Here is a 20,624-nt window from a genome sequence, read left to right as displayed (position 1 = left end):
ATTCGATTAGAGGTGGACAGCCTACTCGCCTCTGGATGAGAACCCAAAATAACCGTCTTCAAAAATATTTTTTTTATAAGATTTAAGAAGCCTTCGAAAATAGTTAGAGTTGTAACGTTATAATTGTAATTCATAATTCAGGAAGATTGTTTCGCGAATGGGCCTGCAGATGCGAGCTGCTATGGCCTGTAGGCCCACTATCTAACCAGTCCGTCCGATCATTGGTTGGCTCAGAAAAAAGTTGTCGGACACCCAACAAGGGGCGGCCAGGAAGAAAGGAGGTCGTTTAAGGGGGTGGCCTCACAAGGGCGTACGGGGAGGAGCTAGGGGTGGGCGGTCTCGCCGGCGTCGCATCGCCGCCGTGTGGCGATTCCCTGCACACGGGCGTCGGTCGGTCGCCATGGAGACGGCGCACGAGCTGGCCGTTTACATCGACCGCTTCCACAATCTGGACCTGTTCCAGCAAGGGTACGCAACAAGGATTCGGGGAAAAAAAAATTTCATGTCCCTCTCCTTTTCCTTTCAAGAACATGCATGTTAACTTTCTCATATGTTTTTTAATGTCATGCATTCTTTTGGCTCTTGTTGATGGGTAGAAAAAGATACGGATTATATTGTTTGTTAATTTGGAGAACAAATTTGGCGTCCAAACAAATCATGCTTGTTCTTATGGGACTCCTCCAGCTGTTCCATTTCCTTGGTTTTTTTTTTGTTTGAAATGCATTGGAATTCAGTTCTTCCCTTTTGGCCTTGATTATTATTTTTGTTTGTTTGCTTGCAGATGGTACCGCATGAAGATTAGTGCCCTGTGGGAGGACGAGGAGAATAATAGAGCACCGATTTCGCCGGCCAGGGTCACGCAATACGAAGGTGCGAATTCACCTTTCTTATTGACGCAGAGATAAAAATAATAATTCATTCTTCATTCTGTTATGCGGGAAATATAATTTGTTGTGTTGTACTCTATTTGGACCTGTTCCTATCTTAATGCAATGACATGCAATTTCACCTCTTAATTTTGCCATCATAATAATCTCTCCTTTGGCTAAATCCTAGCATACCTAGCTAGAATCAGAAGTTTCTCAAGGGAATTATGATGAAGTGATTATTTTTACTTGTATTTATGTCATAGTATAGATGAAAAGTGAAAATTGTTTAGGACATTGCTATAACAAACTATGTTGCACTACATTATTGTTCGATAATATTTTACAATGCTAAAAACATATATCGTTATGTTTACGTTAACTCTTGGTAGTATAAATCTAGAATATCCAGGAACAGAGTGAAGTTGGATTTTTTTTGACATTTTTCTATATTTCTTAACCATATGACTTTTGAATTCAAATCTTTGGCTAATAAATAATGACATGCTAGGTGGATTATGCAGCTATTGATATTGGTGTGAAGAGCTCATCATTTGGCTTTTGGAAAATAGACGATGTTGACAATAGCTTCTATACACAGCCATTTCTTGTTAAATATTCTAGGCAAGATATTTATCTATCAGTTATGGTGTCCTTCTACATAACCAACAGCGAAGACGAGGTTGAGTATTATAAATTTTACTTCTGTTAATGAGCCTTGTTTACTTTAGCCTGACCTGTACTCTCTCCATTCTAGGGTCCAGCAACTTCTTCTGTTATATTGAAGTTCGAGCTCATATACATCCCAACACTGGGGAATGGGTGGTGTGTATGTTATTCTGTTAAATTACATGTTGCACCCAAAATTTTAAAGTTCACATTCATCAACTCTGATAAGCTGCTTCCTTTTGCATCATAGGACTGAAGTACAAGATTCAAGTGATGATACAGATTTGATCCCTGTCCATGAATTTAGGATCCCACATAGAGCACTCCTGGGCTTACACTCATATTGCCCTGTCCATTTTGACGCTTTACACTCGGCACTTGTGGATCTGACAGTACACATAGTGTACCTTAAAGCCGCTGTGACTAAATCATCATCACTGAAGGTACACAGGTTTGTGATTCTTTATATTTTTTAGATACTTTTTCCACTACATTGATTTTGTGATGTTGCTGCAACATAAACCATATGTATATGCTTGTGATCAAAATGTCACAAATATACATATTACTTAGAGATTCAATCAAGCATCAGTTGCAGACCATATATGTTTATGCCATGCCAATAGCCAATAGGAATTTAGTAATAGAAACGAATAAATTGTGTTCTTAAATTTATGAATAAAAGTTGTGCAACATGCAGTCTCTGGAACAAAGTTTTGGCTCAAAGTCATATGACATTGTGAAGGCATCACTAATATCTAGGGAAATACTTCTTGAAGAAGTGAAGAAGATCAGTAATGCTATTGGTCACACTCTTGAGGATTTAGATCACACTGACTTAACCCTTGGTAAATATGAGACAATTCAACCATCAAAGTCAGGTTCGCCCAGTTACAATAATGGGCAAGGTGCATCCACAAAGTGTAGTCCCCAGATGACTGGCATCTTACGTGATTTTCTTGAGGTATACTTCAGTTTTTTTCCAGAATTTTTTTTTCTATTTTTTAGAATATCTGTATTGGTTGATGCATATCTCACAACTTGTTTCAGAGTTCTGGTGTTGTGGTTGGAAGCACTGATGATATCTTGCTGTATACTTTATCCGAGGAAGAATTGTTTGAACTATTTCAAACTGTGAGCAGCCAACTCTCATTTATATGGAATGAGTTCTTGAAATTTCACAGGTGAGTTATCGTCTCATGCATTTCATTTTAGGGGTGTATCCATTGATTGGGTGTTTCTTCGGGTGTTTCTTAGTCTTATGGTTTCTTAGTTATAAACTTATAATGACTCTTTCATAATATTCCACCAATTTTTTGTTGGTCCAATGCAGGACACATAAAGTAAAGATATTGGATTATTTGCATGATATGTGGGATATTGATCGCAAAGCAGAATGGTCAATATGGATTATTCATTCAAAGATTGAGATTCCACATCGCTATTTGAGAAGCATGAATGATGACTCTCCTCGCCATTTGATTCGGATTTCTAGTTCACGAAAGGTCCATCATGATGTAATTACCTTCTCTTGAATGTTTACCATTTCACTCTTAATTTATATGAGAAATTGCATTATTGACCTAATGTATTTTCTTGTTGCTATGTATTTGATGGTTCCATGTATTGTAGCCTATACAAAATTCGATGTCACAGGCTGAACTGCACAGGAAAAGTATAGCACAAATGAAGGTTGGTCTTTGTTCAGTTCAGGAAACTATTCAAGTTCTACACTTATGGTGTTTTTTCAAGGGAAAAAAAGGATACTAATGGAAAACATACTGCAGATTAACACACCGTCTGTTCAAGATATGCATATTTATGCTGATCCTTCATGTATACCTGTTGTCCGCATAGAGCAACATGTCATGGTTATTCCGCAGCATGGTTCTAGCAAGGATTTTCTAACAGATGCTTCAGAACCAGCGGGTACTATTGTACCACCTCTAGTACAAGGACAATCATTGGAGGAAAAAACTTGTGGTGATAAGAGTGGCCGCATTTTACGAGCTGTCATTTTTGTACATGGATTTCAGGTAAGTTTCTTGGGACTGGCCATAATTGTTTCAGCCTTACCACATATATCTGCAACATATGTAGTTGAAACTTCTGCTGATCCCAAAAATAAACAGGGACATCATTTGGATTTACGTCTTGTTAAAAACCAATGGCTTCTGCTTGATCCTGGAGCTGAGTGCCTATTGTCTCAGATAAATGAGGATAGAACGTCTGGAGATTTTAAAGAAATGGGTAGAAGGCTCGCTAATGAAGTAGTGGGATTCCTCAAAAGGAAAGTGGACAAGTATTCCAAACATGGAGGTTGCAAAGAGATTAAGCTTAGTTTTGTTGGTCATTCTATTGGGAACATTATTCTCAGAAGTGCCCTCACAGGTATTTTCAAATTGGACTTTAGAATTTCCCCCTTCCTAACAGTTGTGTGAATGTGATGGCTAATCTTATTTTTCTGTTTCAAAAGAACCCAAATTGGAGCCATTTCTGAAGAACCAATATACATACATGTCCATATCAGGGCCTCACTTAGGTTACTGGTACAGTCCAAACTCTTTGTTTAACTCTGGCCTTTGGCTCATGAAACGGCTCAAGGGAATGCAGTGCATGCATCAGCTCACTTTCAGTGATGATCACGACCCACAGAATACGTTCTTTTACAAGCTTTGCCAGGTATACATTACATTAAGTTTTTAAAGCTGAACTACTGTTCAATCTAGTCAAACTTGTCGCATGTATTCGACTTTGTTTTTTGATTGTGGCAGCTGAAGACACTGGAGAATTTCAAGAACATCATCCTGGTTTCATCACCGCAGGTACTGCATGTGTATGTCCAACATTCTTTATTTTCCCAGGCTTAAAGTTGGACATCACCACTTTACTTGAAACTGTCATCATTCTACTTGCTAGGATGGCTATGTCCCATATCATTCAGCAAGAATCGACCTCTGCCATGCCTCGTCGTCGGATAACTCAAAGCGCGGGCAGGTGTTCACTGAGATGCTGAACAACTGCTTGGATCAGATCCGGGCCCCAACATCGGAAACACGGGTATTCATGCGTTGTGATGTTATATTCGACCAGTCTGCCCAGGGACGGAACCTGAACACCATGATCGGCAGAGCTGCACACATAGAGTTCCTGGAGAACGACATCTATGCCAGGTTCATCATGTGGTCCTTTCCAGAGTTGTTCCGATGATGATGAGATGATGTGCTCCTGGAGTGTGTGGAACTGTCAAAGATTGGTAGACTATGCTAAAGAATATTGTGATCGATGATCTGAATGTATATCACACAGGTCATTAAAGTCATTATTCATTACAGTATAAGTGCAGCATCCGTGTTGTATTTCATGAATTTTAGACCTGAGATGAGACACATTTTAGCTCTGTTTCCACATGACTTCTCCGATCATATTTTGGTTCTCAACATATCCCCCTCCCCTTATTTTTAAGTATGATAGCTATAGCAACAATGTCAAGTACATCGAATATTGTTAGTCTAAGGGCAATATATACATCAACCATGCTATTCAAAGGGTGATATTATATATTATCCATCTTTCAAACAACACTTAGGCTTCTTGCTTGACTTTCTTACAACGAGCGTGTTGAAGCTTATGTTGTGTGCTTTGATCAAGCTTGAAGGACACAACCTTGGTTGGAAGTATTTGGAGTCCAACTTGCTACTCTTGGCTTCACCATGTTTCCACATTTTGCATAGATAGTTGAGCCAAATTCTCAACAAGAATCGACTCATCAATTTTATCGAGCATTACCTCCATGAACTAGTGGTAAATGAACCTTGTCAATCTACTGGGTGGCCTCGTCGTATAGACCCAAGGGTGCCCTAGGATTTGCAAGGCCACCTAAAACACTAGCAAATCTCGTCGATTGAAGTTATAAACAAAAATGGGTTGGCAAAGCTTGTGATAGAAATCAAAAGTAAAGATAGATGTGCTTTTGATGATTGGATAGATGGATCTCTCGATCGGCTATGATCCTTTATATAAATAGGGGGTCACCTTATCCCAATGGAAAACTTACTATGTATGTAATTTACAAGTTTCACATGAGATCATCAATTTCTAAAGGAAAAACATGATTTGGCCTCAAATCTGCTAAAACCGACTCGGACCAATTTCCAAATCAATCAATCAGGCAAGTCGGCGCCATCAAGGAAACGATCAAGCAGCAGGCCGAGTTGTGGATCATGGCTGGAGCCAAGAACCTGGGGAGTCTTGTTGATAGAATAGGCTAGAGCGAAAGAGAGAAGCGGGGAAGTGCGTCATGCTTATGTAAAACGCCTCGCTTGTATCAAACATTCTCTTCTCTTAATGAAAATACGCGCAAGTCTTTTGCGTGATTGATTGAGAATTTTTTTTTTGGCTTGGGCCAGTTTTCCCAAGTCACCACAGAGCCCCTTCCAAACCTGCTTGGACTGGTTTTTACAACTAGCATGTGCCATTTTTTATTTGCAAACTTTATCAAATTTGATCCAATTTTGATCCTTTTCACTCCCACGTGAATTTCCTATCCATCTCCAATCTTTTTGATCATATTTTCGTTGCCAACATATGGCCATAATTTTAAGCAAAGCATATGTGAGTCTAAAAACATATGACAACCATATATAGCAACGATGTTGGGTTCATCAGCTATTTTGTGGTCTAAGGACAATGTACACATCAACTGTGTTGTTCTAAGGGCAATATGTGTATCTCGGCCATCTTTCAACTAGTTCTAGGCTTCTTGCTTGATTTTCTTGCAACGAGCGCAATGAAGCTTACGCTGTTGAGTCTTGGTCAAGCCTGAAGGGCACCATCTTGGTTGAAAGTACTTGGAATCCAGCTTGCTGCGCTCGGCTTCATCTTTATTTGCAGCAATTCCTACTCTCTCTTTTTGCATAGAGGATTGGGCCAGATTTAGAACAACAATTGGCTCATCAATTTCATTGAGCGATACATTCATGGAGACTATTGTGATTTATGTTTACTTGATGGCCTTCATGGGGTTAGCAACAACCTCCTATTTCTTAGGCACGTAAACTTGCTTTGGAGGCCACCAATATCTTTAATATGATTATTCATCGGCCTTTTTTTGGTATATTTATTCATAAGTCGGTCAAAAACTGATTGTGATTGCACCTCCTTACTTGAATTCTTGATTTTATTACCTTCCAAGTTTCAATCTTTAGATGCCTTCTTAGCTTGTAGATGCGGGGGTCTTTTATCCACCTTAAGAAGGTGAATTTAAGAAATTAGTTGGCCTTGCTGCTTTTTCTGTTTAACAACCTAGACACTAGCAATGACATCTCATTTTTACTCTCCAATGGAAGGTTTTGCTTTCCCCATGAGCCTAGAAGACTTTGTGGTGATTTTGATATTCTCCGGCCATCCAATGGCTTCTTGAACACAATTTCATAGGCTAATAAGGTCTTCTCAATGTTGCTATCTTCTTTGGGACCTCCAATTATCATGTTTTTTCAGCAGTAGATTCAACTTAATTAGGCCGGTATCTGTTTTTTAACATCTCATAAAAAATCCAATCACACTCGGATACATCAAATGTAAATTTAATTTTCTCTCACTGATTCCTATGTGGCTTGAAGAGAAGAGCAAAGAACTAATTGAGCTTGCAATGGCCAAGTAAATTCAGTATGTAATAGAATGTCACTCAATAGTATGCATGTTGGGATGATGTGACTTACGAGATTTTCCAATTATTACTTTGGCATTCGACAGCTGAAGATTTTTTAGTAATTGATTAACAGAGAGAAACCCCAAATGCTCTAACTTTTGTTTAATATTAGAGCACAAGCCAACAAAAGCTAAACCAGTAAGATTTTCTTTTTCAGAAATTGTAATTGGTATCCCTGCCGATTTCTTTTTTTTTTTTAAAAAATGGATAGCCTTATCCATTTGGCCTTTTGGTTTCCGGTTTAGTCTGAGAGTGGACACAAATCTGAGCTCCTAAGCCCTGCAGGGGTAGGAGTTAAGGTCTGATAGGGAGTGTACTTTGCAATGGTCCTTTAGAAACTGGCCTGCACCTATGCTTGTGTTGCCCTTTTGCAAAGACAGTTTGGGATCAGATCATCTCGTGGGAGAACCTCTCTGAACTGCGGGCACAGTTTCAGGCCAATCCTATACATATCAAAGCATGGTGGGAAGACACAGCAAGAAAGGTACCAATTTCAGAACGAAGACGACTCAATGGGATGGTGATTTACACCTTTTGGAACATTTGGAAGGAACGAAACAGGAGAAATAACACCTCAGAGACAGTGGTGCAGGTGGCTGCAAGAATCAAGGACGACATCGAACAAAGAAAGAGAGCTTTCAATCAAGCATAGCTTTCTCAGGGTGTTGCTCTTTGTTTGTCTGCAACTGTGGCTTCGAACCCATACTTTTCTTTCTTTTTCCTTTTTTGCTTGTACATAAACTCTTTTGCTCTCCTACTTAATTGAAAGGCAGAGCTCCTGCCATTGCGTTCAAAAAAAAAAAGGTCTGATAGGGATGGTGGCGGAATTTCTCATTTCTGCATTTGCTGTTTGCAAGAAAGAAGTCCTAAAAGACAGCGTATGCAAGAATGGTGACGATGCAAATTCAGTGTTTCTGCATAAAAGGAATTTGTCAAAATATTTGGCTAGTGGTAGTGGATCAATCGGATCGTCCTACTTGTCATGCAAACCTCTGCAGGCTGCAGCTAGCATGGCATCCATGGTGCTCTCAGCTCATCTTTTAGGTAGTGGAACCCTATGTGTGCTCACGCCTCTGACGGAGCCCATCACGCTCGTGGCGGCCTTTCGATTCCCAGAATGACTGCTTGCAGATGGTGCCAGTGCCACAAACAAGACATAAGTAAGTTAATCCTCCTCTAGATTCACGAGAACCATTTAAAATTCCTAATGAGGGCTGCAGTTCTCGATAAGATTAGTCTATCTACTAATCTACATGCATAATTCTTTGTAATAGCCTGCAATAGCATGAACCCCTAACAATTTTTTTATTTAGGGAATAATTATACTCCATCTTAGCCCACTAGCCAACAGAGGGCAAATACAGTTGTTCGCAAAAAAGGGCAAATTCAGTCTACATCTAGTATGCTGATGACGCATTATCATAATTTGGGTGAAAAATATTCCCTTGCCATTTGTTGCCTACTAGCTAAATTAATTAGTTTGTCCGATCCATCAACCACCAAAATAATGATAGATTAACAAACTTAAAAAAAATGTCAGGAAGACTAATAAAAAGTAGAGAAATAGAGAGCTGTATCTATGCTAGGACTCCTTTACCAAGGAAAAAAGAATTGTGTGACTCGTAGCGGGGAAACAAAAGATGCAGTTGCAGTTCGTGGTGCAAAAACAAAATGCAAGTTGATCCTCCTCTAGATTTGCGACCTCGGCAGCCTCCCAAGGCACGTTGCCACTGACAGTCGTCACGAGGACTGTAGCTATCAACATCATTAGTTTATGCCCACAGAGATCCAGATCCAGTGCTGTCCATATCCAAGTACTGGGACTTGACTTCAAGCCTAATGCATGCTTCGCATTAGTAAGTGATACTACTTGCTTCTATGGTACTCCGTGGGTTTGACTTCTCCGAGAGCATTCCTACCTACCTCTGTTCTCTGTGAACACTCTGGCTTTCAATTTGGACATCAAGTTTCCCAAATCAGAAATCATCCTAGAGGGGCGCGGCCGAGTAAGTGAAACACATTTTCTGCAGTTCTCTAGAATATCTGATATTTGTATTGGTATCTTTTCATGTATAAGCTTAATTTGTCCATCCCTTATTGTCCGAAAACTATGAGGGACTTCCGCATAATTGGAAGTCCCTATTATAGATTTTCTAGAATATTTCTACAAGCAAACAATTCGAGAAATGCCATAACATAAGAAGTAGCTATAGAAAGATGTTCAGTGCTTGTACTGATGATTTGAGCCTCCGGATGTGATCAGGGAGAACTGCAAGCTGCCCTTTTTGGAGAGTAACTGGAGATGGCGGAGGCGGCGCTCGTCTTGGCAAAGTCGATCCTGGGCAGCGCTGTCAGCAAGGCGGCATCAGCTGCCAGTACTGAGATAAGCTTGCTGATGGGCGTGCAGAACGAGATGTGGTAAGCACGTTGTGTAAGCCTGTAACGACTCCCAGCTGATTCATTCACAACAAAACTAGGAACCTCACTGTCCAAACGCGTCTATACATGTTTTTTTGGCTCACTGCTTCAAATAAGTGAAGACTAAGTAGGCTCCTGATTGAGGCATGGAATCAACATCAAGTACCATTAGGTTTTGTGGGGCTAATTTTCGTCTCGTACCCCTCCGCGTCGTCTCTCAGGGCGACGGGAGGGGCGACCGCCACCGCCAGCCCAAGCTCCCACACCATAGCCCCCCCTAGGCCGCTGTTGCCACCTTCTTGAGCTCGGCGACGGCGGCCTGCCGCGGCGCCAAAAGGCTCCCCCGCAGCAGCTCCAACCTCCATCTCTCCTTCCTTCCAAGGCAAGCTTCAGGGTCAAGGATGGCCGGCTGCCACTCAAGCACCGGATCCGCGCCCTCCAGCGCCGGATCCGCGTCCTCCTGCTCCGGATCCGGCGCCCCCTGCCCGGCTTTGGCTCTTGACGGCGGCGGTACGGACACGGGCAGTCCACCGACGAGCGTCGCCTCCGGCGGCGGATCTCGACCGGAGTCGTCGCGGCGGTAGGCCTCCCGAGTTGCCTCCTCGCTGGGCGACCGGGAGGCGACTCCACCCCGCACGCGCCCCTCCACCCCCTCCCCTGCCGCGCCGCCGCCAGAGCAGGTCGCCGGCTCGGCCGCGCGACCGGCCGGGAAGGCGGCGGCAGGGCTCTCTCCTCCGGAGGCGGTTTTGGCGGCCCGCGTGGGGCTCGGCGCGGCTGCCTGGGCCGGTCCATGGCGGCGTCGGCCAGCGCCATGGCTGACGTGGTGGTGGTGGAGTGCTGGTGACGCCTCTGTGCTCCCCCCTTCTTCGACACCTCCGGCACAGGGGCGGATGTGGCTCCAACGGGCTCCTCCACCGGCGTGAGATCGACATCTACGACAACGGCGCTCTTCCTCCCCTTCGTCTCTGGCGGGCCAGGGGCCGTGGCTGGCCCGTCGTGCTGTCCTGGCCAGTAGCCGTGGCAGGCTGGGACCGGGCGTATGGCTGGTCATGGTGCACGCCTCCCACTAGTGCGGGCGAGTCCGGCAACGGCTCCGCGTAGTGTGGCGGCGACCGGCGACCCTCTCTGTCTCGGCATGGTTTCTTGCCGGTGCGCGCCTCCCACTATCGCGGGCGAGTCCGCTAGCGGCTCCGTGAGGTGTGGCGGCGGCTGGCAAGCTCCCCAACCCCCGTCTCGGCGTAACTTGCCGGTGCGCGCCTCCCACTTCCGTGGGCGAGTCCGGTAACGGCTCCGCGAGGTGTGGCGGCGGCTGGCAAGCTCTCCGGCAACCCGTCTGGCTAGGTGTGGATGTTGTCGATACGTGCCTACTGCTGTCGCGGGCGAGTCCGGCTTCGGCTCCGCGCGGTTTAGCGGCAACCGGTCTTTCCACTACCTCCCCATCCTTGCGTCTTTGCTTGTCTGTGTAGGTGTCAACGCCGTTTTGGGCGTATTTTCGGGGAGTACTTGCAATGGTTCTGGGCGAAAGCTTAGCTCAGATGTTTCTGGGCCAGTGACGAGCTGTCCTTCCTATAGGCGTCACTGAAGAACCTCAGCTTCGGCCGCAGTCTCCTCGTTTCGACCCGCTCAACACCTCTGGCACATGACTTGGGCGAAAGCCGTGCCAATGCCCATGTCGAGCTCCTCTTCATGCTTGGCTGACGATGACTACGTTGTGACGTCGTTCACCTCCCTGGAGGCATCGTGATTGAATTCATGTGTCTTGGTGATTATGGTAGTGCGGTTGTTGTTCTTGCTCTTCTTCTTTTCTCTCTCTCTTCTCTTCTCTCCTTTGCTTGCTCTCCTTTGGATGCTGGCACTTTTTACCCCTGCTTGGGCGCGTGCCGTTGTAAACAATTTTGTAACTTTATCCGGCCGTTTTGGGCCACTATATATATAAAATTCAGGTGGGTACGTCTCCCCCCGTTGACCTTCAAAAAAAACATCAAATACCATTTTCGTGTGAATTTGGTCATCCTAAAATATATATATATGCTCTATAGAGTGATTAGCATAAAAGTGTGCAACTCCTGTCATAGCGCCATGTGCCTTCTCTTTCCAGACTGCATGTGCCAAGTGGAAGGTTGCTAGACAAAGAGTTGGGCCATGTATACGAGACAAATTTATTTCTTTTCTGTAAATGTGTGAATGTGAATTTATTTTGAACTTTTTTCCACAGGTTCATCAAAGATGAGCTAAAAACCATGCAAGCATTCCTGCAAGATCCTGAAGTAACACAGAAAAAGGATAAACTAGTGAAGGTTTGGGCCGAGCAAGTACGAGATCTGTCCTACGACATTGAAGATTGCCTTGACGAGTTTATGGTCCATGTAGGGAGCCATAGCTTGTCAAAACAGCTGATGAAGCTTAAAGATCGTCATCGAATAGCTATCCAGATTCGCAACCTCAAATTAAGAATCGAAGAAGTGAGCAACAGGAATAGGCGGTACAAGTTAATCAAGATTGAATCCTCCAACATCAGTGACGAGATGGATTCCAACATGGAAGATATCCGCAACAAGTCAGCTAGCAACATTGATGAAGCAGAACTTGTGGGCTTTGCTGCACCAAAAAGAGAGTTGATTGCTCTGATGGATGTCACCGCTATGGACAGTCCTGCTAAGGTGATATGTGTGGTTGGCATGGGTGGTTTAGGGAAGACTACTCTTGCAAGGAAAACCTATGAAAGCAAGGAGGATACTCTGAAGAGCTTTCCTTTTAGAGCTTGGATCACCGTGTCACAATCATTTTCCAAGAGGGCAATGCTCCAAGACATGATCAATCAATTTTTTGGAGCTGATGCATTGAAGGAACTCTTGAAACAACTTGTCGGGAAAGTGCTGGAAGATGGTCTTGCTAGCTACCTCATAACACAGCTTCAAGACAAGTGGTACTTTATTGTTTTTGATGACCTATGGGAAATAGATCACTGGACCTGGATTAGTGCTATTGCACTTCCTAAATCAAATAACAAAGGTAGTCGAATAATTGTTACTACCAGGAATGTTGGCTTGGCTGGGCACTGTACTTCAGAATTACTTATCTACCACCTTAAGGTCCTACAAAGTGATGATGCCATAAAGTTGTTACAGAGAAAGACAAACATAACACATGAAGAAATGGACAAAGATGAGAACCTGAGCACAATAGTTACAAAAGTAGTAAAGAAGTGTGGATATTTACCATTGGCAATACTCACAATAGGAGGCGTTCTAGCCACTAAGAAGAAAGCAGAGTGGGAAAACTTTTATCAAAAACTCCCTTCAGAGCTTGAAAGTAACCCAAGCCTTGAAGCAATAAGGAGGGTGCTAACCCTCAGCTACAACCACTTGCCCTCACGTCTTAAGCCATGTTTTCTGTATCTCAGCATTTTCCCTGAGGATTATGAAATCAAAAGAAGTCATCTGGTACATAGATGGATAGCAGAAGGGTTTGTAAGAGCAAAGGTTGGGACAACCATTGATGAGGTTGGGAAAGAGTACTTTGATGAGCTAATCAGCCGGAGTATGATTCAATCATCAGAGTTGGGTATGGAGGGAAGTGTTAAAACTTGCCGAGTTCATGACATCATGCGTGATATCATAGTGTCAATTTCTAGAGAGGAAAATTTTGTCCACTTAGTACAGAGTAATGGAAATAATGTAGCAGAGGAAAACTTCCGTCATGTTGCATACCATGACAGCATGTGCCAAAAGGAAGCCATGGATTGGAGGCATATTCGATCATTAACTTTTTTTACTGAGGGGTCTAGTGGTTTGGGCCTGGATCTCACACCTTCAATTTCATCAGCTAAGTTGAGGATGCTAAGAGTTTTGGACCTAGTGGGTCAAAATTTTAGAATCACACAAGATGGTATAAATAAGATAGTGCTGTTGTGTCACTTGAAATATCTGAATGTAGGTGCTTGGTCAGAAATCTATACACTTCCGAGTGGCATTGGTAACATGCAAGGCCTGCGAATTTTGGACATGGGATACACTTGTATTACAACCCTGCCAACGAATATCACTAAACTTGGAGACCTCCATGTCATCCGCTGTAATAGGATAGCCTATTCTTATTTGGTTCCAAATGAACCAGTGCACTGTTTGTTTGACACATTGCGCCTGCCATTCCTATTAGCTGATTCACACAGCCGTGCCAGAGCAATTCGTGATCTACACATGGGCTGCTCTAGTGGTTGGTCCAGGACTGGTGGAGATGGAGTGAGGGTTCCAAGAGGAATTGGCAACTTAAAAGAGTTGCAGATACTAGAGTATGTGGACATTAGAAGAACTAGCAGCAAAGCAATTAAAGAGCTCGGGGAGCTGACCCGACTAAGAAAACTAGCCATAGGAACAAACGGGGCTTCCAAGAAAAAGTGTAAGATACTTTGTGAATCCATTGAGAAGCTCTCTTCCCTTCGTTCTCTATCTGTGGAGGTCGGCGAACACCAGGATAGAGGACTTGGATGGTTGATTTCTTCTCCCCTCCTCGCCACTTGAGGAGCCTCAAATTGTACGGATACATAGGAGAGATGACTGACTGGTTCAGAAATCTTACACACCTAGTGAAGATTTTCTTATACAAGAGCCAGCTAAAGGAAGATAAAACGATGGAGATACTTGGGGAGCTGCCAAAACTCATGCTCCTTCAATTTTTCCCCAGTGCATACCTTGGGGAGAAATTAGTGTTTGGAATGGGAGCATTCCTGAACCTCAGGACACTTGAAAATTTTCATGTGGAACACCTGAAAGAGATAATATTTGAGGAGGGCACCTCCCCTCAGATGGAAACGGTAAGAATCATGAGATGCAGCTTGAGGTCTGGAATTATTGGTGTCAAGCACCTTCCATGTCTCAAGGTGATTTCACTCGCTCGATCTAAGGTGGCTAGGATCGGTATGCTGGAAGAAGAAGTGAACGCACATCCCAATCGTCCTGTCCTGCGGCTATCACAGGACCGAAGCTACCATGACCTCGGAGATGTTGAAGGATCCCATGCGGAGGTGGAAGCAACAGAATTCATTCCTGACGTCACTGGAGAGATCTCACAAGTGATCACACTAGTGACGACCGACAGGTCAGCGAACCCTGTGCAGTAGCAGCTTTACCTTCTCATTTCCTTTATTTTCAAAAGAATTAATTTGTCAATGCAAATAATGTTTTTATGCTCACAATTCTTCTCTCTGTTTGTCAACAGTGAAATCCAGCCCGCTTCTAGTTGATGCTGCTGCCTGCTGCTCTGCTTGTGTGCCTGTGCCCAGCCTCGCTGCTGGAGGCCTCGGTGTGCCACGATGTTACTGGCTACTGCTCGAATTTCCTAGTGTTTCTTTTGTTTCATCTGTTTTCTACTATTAATGATGTTTTTTCCCAAGACCTACTAGTAATGATGATTAATTCAAAAATATCACATTGGCTCCATCTTTATTACAAGGTCCTCATCCCATGTCGATGATGTAAACAAATAACCATTTTGTATGTTTTGAAGTATACAGCAAGTAACACAGTGGAAGATTTCATAACTAAACACCAAGCTTCTGCTTCTATTTTTTTTTAACTTATGATGTGTTTTGAGTACATTAATGGAGCTCTACTTGTGGTATGGGTCACTTGTGTTAGATCTGATTCACTTATGATCACCGAGCCTAACCAGAGAAACACCTAACTACAACTAATTTACACATAATTTGACTCATCAAAAAGATGAAGATGTCCTTAAACATTTGTTTGTAGATCGTCAGAGCTGGGACGATGTGGATGGCTAGGATCTACAAACCGATCTTGTTCTTGTTGAATATAATGTGGCTTTTAGTCCATATTCTATTTGATGATTAATTCAAGGGCGCATAATAAATGCTATAATGAAAATGGTTTAATACCGTATTGATTGTTGACCATGTGTTAACTCAACTTAAATAGGTGGCCTCTGATAGCTCCTATGGAGAAGTTGAGGAAGAGAAAGAGGGTGCCACGCGCGCGCGCCGCCGCCGAGCCGTGGCGTGACACACGCGTGAACGTGAACGTTTTGACTGGTGAATAAGGAAAGGGAGGAGAATCAGGATCTGATGATCTGACCGTTGTCTCGTTAAAGGCAATTAACTGCGATTGAGTGCCATTAACTCAGACGTTTTCTCCTGAGCCTATATATTCCATATCCGAGTCACTTTTTCCCTGTGCAAGACACAACACAATCCTTCTCCTCCTGAGTCACTTTTTCCCTGTGCAAGACACAACACAATCCTTCTCCTCCTGAGAGAACGGGAGAGCAGGCCTCCAGAACCCGACGCCCTGCTTCGAGACACATGCTCGGGTGTGTCGGACAATCAGATTTTTAGGGAGCGTCTTCCGCGACTGCTTGCTTCCTTCGGCGAGATAGGCTTCTTCTTGGTGACGGAGATCTTCTTCTTCCTTCTTCCTTCTTCCTGGTGACGGAGATCTTCTTCTTCTTCCCGGTGGAGATCGGCTACCTCGTCTTTCTGCGGATCCTCTTCTTCCTGGTGGAGATCGGCTACTTCGTCTTCTTTCTGGTGGACGTTCGCGGGACTGCACTGCGAACACCTACCTGCATCGACTGAGGTCCACTACTTCAAGCAACACACTATATCGACTAGTGCGAATGGAGCCGCCGGTGCCTTCGGCACTGGTCCCTCCTTTAGGTACAATCTTAAACGATTGTTTATTATTTTCAATATGTCTGCTGTAGTTGCAGTAGTTCTTACAATGTTTTATCTCTAATCTGAGTAGTGATAAAATTACACACGTACACATATATGCCACCAATGTATTATGCGTAATTTTTTGGATTAAATCAAACATTAAAATGTCTAATTTTCTAACAATTCAAAACCTGATATTAGACATTTTTCTGTTAGTGGTTTTGCTGCTGCGTTAAAACCGGATCATTTTGATGGTTCAAACTATAAGCGGTGGTGCGCGAGAATGATTTTGTGGTTAACTGCTATGAGTTGCTTTCACGCCGCAGAGGGGAAGCCAGAACAATTTACTCCTAAGGAGGAGCAAAAATTTCTGGCAGCCGATAACCTCTTCAGAGGCGCCATGATTAGTGCGCTCGATAAAAAGTATGTTGACAACTATATCATTTGCACCATTGCGAAAGAATTATGGGATGCGCTTGAGGCCAAGTTTGGGGTTTCTGATACTGCTAGCGAGCTGTATCTCATGGAGCAGCTGTTTGATTACAAAATGGTGGATAACCGTTCTGTGATTGAACAAGCACAAGAGATACAGTCACTGGCAAAGGAACTAGAACAATTCCCTTGTGTGTTGCCCGAAAAGTTTTTGGCCAACGGTATAATCGCTAAGCTGCCACCTTCTTGGAAGGATTTTGCTACTTCTCTAAAACATCAGAGGAAAGAGTTTGGTCTTGCCGAACTCAAGGGAACTCTTGATGTTGAGGAGAAGGCGAGAGTAAAAGACACACATGGGAAAGGCGTTGAGTCTTCTAGTGCCAATGTGGGCAGAAGAAAAAGCAATACGCATTCCGTAATAAGAAAAAGAACAAACAAGAGAACAAGCAAGGGACAAATCCGAAGCCAAAGCAAACTACAACTTTTACGAAGAAAAAGGCAGATGGAGACTGCTTTGTTTGCGGTACCGATGACCATTGGGCAAGTGCTTGTCCAGATCGCAAATTCAAATGAGAAAGAAAAAAGTCAGTGAACATGGTTGTTAGCGAGGTTGAAGGAGGAACATCTGGGTATGGTAATTATTTACCCACTGTTCTTTCAGTCTGTCATTCACCTGAGTGGTGGATGGACAGTGGGGCTAATGTTTATGTATGTGCTAACATCTCTTTGTTTTCTTCTTATCAGGCCGGTGACACTAGAGCCTTACTGATGGGGAACGGCTCTCATGCGCGTGTTCTTGGTGTTGGTACAGTCATTCTGAAGTTCACTTCGGGAAAGACGGTGCTGATGAAGAACGTGCAACATGTTCCCTCTATAAAAAGAATCTAGTTAGCGGTTTACAGCTTTGCAGAGATGGCTACAAAATTGTTTTTGAAGCCAATAAAGTTATACTTTCTAAGTTTGGAACTTTCATTGGTAAATGTTATGATTACGGAGGCTTGTTCCGCTTATCTATGTATGATGTGTGTAATAAAGTCGTGAACCATATTGTTATTTCGAATGAGTCGAATATTTAGCATTCACGATTTTGTCATGTTAATTACGGTTGTTTAACGCAGCTAGCAAATATAAATTTAATCCCGAAATTTAATTTAGTCAAAGATTCTAAATGTCATGTGTGCGTGCAATCCAAGCAACCTCGCAAGCCTCACAAGACCGCAGAGGCGAGGAACTTGACACCATTAGAACTAATCCATTCCGATCTATGCGAGATGAATGGTGAATTGACTAAAGGTGGTAGACGATACTTCATTACATTTATAGACGATTGTACTAGATTTTGTCATGTGTACTTGCTTAAAACAAAGGATGAAGCATTATAATATTTTAAAGCCTATAAAGCTGAAGTAGAAAATCAACTTGAGAGGAAAATTAAACGCTTAAGATCTGATCTTGGTGGAGAATATTTTCAAGTGATTTTTCTGATTTCTGCGTAGAACATGGAATTATTCATGAGAGGACACCACCATACTCACCACAGTCCAATGGGATTGCCGAAAGAAAGAACCATACTCTAACTGTGATGGTTAACGCCATGTCAGAGACTTCGGAACTATCTAAAGAATGATGGGGTGAGGCGATACTGATAGCATGTCATGTCCTGAATAGAGTTCCTACAAAGAATAAAGAAATCACACCATTTGAGGAATGAGAAAAGAAGAGAATAAATGTCTCCTATTTGCGTACTTGGGGTTGTTTGGCTAAAGTGAATGTGCCAATAAACAAGAAACACAAACTTAGACCTAAGACAGTTGATTGTATTTTCCTTGGTTATGCTACTCACAGCGTAGGGTATAGGTTTTTAATTATAAATTCTGGAGTATCAGATATGCATGTTGGTACTATAATGGAATCCAGAGATGCAACATTCTTTAAAAGTGAATATCCTATGAAAAGTACACCTAATATTTCTAGTCATTAGTCTATAAATTCCTATGAGCAATTTATTCCGATAGAACAATCTGAGAAATCCCATGTTCACTATCCTGAGGAGGATGATAATATAGTCACTCGAATGAGCAAAAGACAAAGGAAAGTGAAGTCTTTCGGAGATGACTATATTGTGTACCTCGTGGATGATACCCCAACAACCATTAAAGAGGCATTTTCCTCTCCTGATGCTGACTTGTGGAAGGAAGCAATAAGGAATGAGATGGATTCAATAATGTCTAATGGAACTTGGGAAGTGGCTGAACGGCCTTATGGGTGTAAACCTATAGGTTGTAAATGGGTGTTCAAGAAAAAGCTTAGGCCTGATAGTATAATTGAGAGGTACAAGACTAGACTTGTGGCTAAGGGTTATACTCAAAGAGAAGGGGAAGATTTCTTTGAGAGTTACTCACCGGTTTCCTGTTTGACAACAATTCGAGTGTTACTATCCTTGGCTGCCTCTTATGGTCTTCTAATTCATCAGATGGATGTAAAGACAACTTTCCTAAATGGAGAGTTAGAGGAAGATATCTATATGGATCAGCCTGATGGATTTGTAACAAGTGGTCAAAAAGACAAGGTGTGTAAGCTATTAAAATCCTTATATGGCCTAAAACAAGCTCCAAAACAATGGCATGAGAAGTTTGATAGAACTTTAACTTCTGTCGGCTTTGCTATTAATGAAGCTGACAAATGTGTGTACTATATCGGTTTGGTGGGGGTGAAGGAGTGATCCTTTGTCTGTACGTGGATGACATACTGATTTTTGGGATAAGCCTTGATGTGATCAAGGAAGTTAAAGACTTTGTGTCTAATAACTTTGAGATAAAAGATTTGGGAGAAGCTGATGTTATTCTAAACATTATGCTTTTAAGAGAAGGCAATGGTGGGGTTACACTTGTGCAATCCCATTATGTGGAAAAGATTTTAAGTAGCTTTGGTTATAGTGACTGTCAATCTGCTCCTACGCCTTATGATCCTAGTGTGCTATTGAGGAAAAATTGAAGAATAGCAAGGGATCAACTAAGATTCTCTCAAATTATAGGTTCACTGATGTACCTTGCAAGTGCCACGAGGCCTGATATCTCATTTGCAGTTAGCAAACTTAGCCGGTCTGTATCAAATCCAGGAGATATTCACTGGCAAGCTCTTAAGAGAGTTATGCGCTATTTGAAAGATACTGTGAGCTAAGGCATTCACTATACCAGATACCCCAAGGTATTAGAGGGTTATTGTGATGCAAATTGGATATCTGATGCTGATATTTTAAAGGCCACAAGTGGATATGTATTTCTGCTTGAAGGTGACGCTGTTTCATGGAAGTCTTGCAACCAGACTATCTTAACAAAGTCAACCATGGAAGCAGAACTCACAGCATTAGACACCGCCAGCGCTGAGGCCGAGTGGCTTCGTGAACTCCTAATAGATCTACCGGTGGTTGAAAAACCTATGCCGACTATTTCCATGAACTGTGACAATCAAACGGTGATCACAAAAGTCAACAGTTCTAAGGACAACATGAAGACCACAAGGCATGTGAAATGACGTTTGAAGACTGTTAGAAAACTGAGAAACTCCGAAGTTATAGCGTTGGACTATGTCCATACGTCTAAGAATCTAGCAAATCAATTCACAAAGGGACTATCATGTAATGTGATAGATAGTGCATCGAGTGAGATGGGTTTGAGACCCACGTAAGGTCTACCATGGTGGCAACCTGTTCTATATGATCGGAGATCCCATGAAGTAGAATGGTGAAACAAGCCAGAAGTAGATTGTGAGGAAAGATCCTTTACTTAACTCATCTCAATTGTACTTCTTTTCTAAGTCTGTAAGGAAGGCTGGTTATATACCTTAATGTATTCCA

At 42.7% G+C, this 20,624-nt stretch overlaps 1 protein-coding gene and 1 pseudogene across 4 annotated transcripts; both read left to right on the top strand.

Annotated features, from left to right (window-relative positions):
- On the top strand, window positions 259–4,948 carry LOC8073604 (protein FAM135A). Of its 4 annotated transcripts, none has more exons than XM_021460974.1 (14): window positions 259–468; window positions 782–870; window positions 1,391–1,548; window positions 1,624–1,691; window positions 1,786–1,978; window positions 2,236–2,499; window positions 2,586–2,719; window positions 2,869–3,052; window positions 3,168–3,227; window positions 3,323–3,571; window positions 3,668–3,926; window positions 4,012–4,217; window positions 4,310–4,360; window positions 4,455–4,948. In XM_021460974.1, exons 1-14 carry the CDS (start codon window positions 401–403, stop codon window positions 4,743–4,745), a joined length of 2,274 nt encoding a protein of 757 aa, XP_021316649.1. In that variant the 5' UTR covers window positions 259–400; the 3' UTR covers window positions 4,746–4,948. The 4 variants fall into 4 exon arrangements, with proteins under 4 accessions (XP_021316649.1, XP_021316650.1, XP_021316651.1 ...); XM_021460975.1 differs by having other exon boundaries at window positions 1,786–1,986; window positions 2,298–2,499; XM_021460976.1 differs by lacking the exon at window positions 259–468 and having other exon boundaries at window positions 1,378–1,548.
- On the top strand, window positions 8,997–17,477 carry LOC8073603 (annotated as a pseudogene).

The sequence above is a fragment of the Sorghum bicolor genome, chromosome 5 (genome assembly GCF_000003195.3).
Source record: "Sorghum bicolor cultivar BTx623 chromosome 5, Sorghum_bicolor_NCBIv3, whole genome shotgun sequence".
NCBI classification, from domain to species: domain Eukaryota; kingdom Viridiplantae; phylum Streptophyta; class Magnoliopsida; order Poales; family Poaceae; genus Sorghum; species Sorghum bicolor.
Note: the sequence above shows the minus strand (reverse complement) of the source record. Positions and strands in the feature narration are given on the sequence as shown.

What these genes read in the sequence shown, in the direction of transcription:
- LOC8073604 (XM_021460974.1), top strand. Translation starts at nt 401, where the DNA reads ATGGAGACGGCGCACGAGCTGGCCGTTTACATCGACCGCTTCCACAAT. An exon ending in CTGGACCTGTTCCAGCAAGG is followed by an intron (nt 469 to 781) that starts GTACGCAACAAG and finishes GTTTGCTTGCAG; the next exon opens with ATGGTACCGCATGAAGATTA. An exon ending in TCTCAGAAGTGCCCTCACAG is followed by an intron (nt 3,927 to 4,011) that starts GTATTTTCAAAT and finishes CTGTTTCAAAAG; the next exon opens with AACCCAAATTGGAGCCATTT.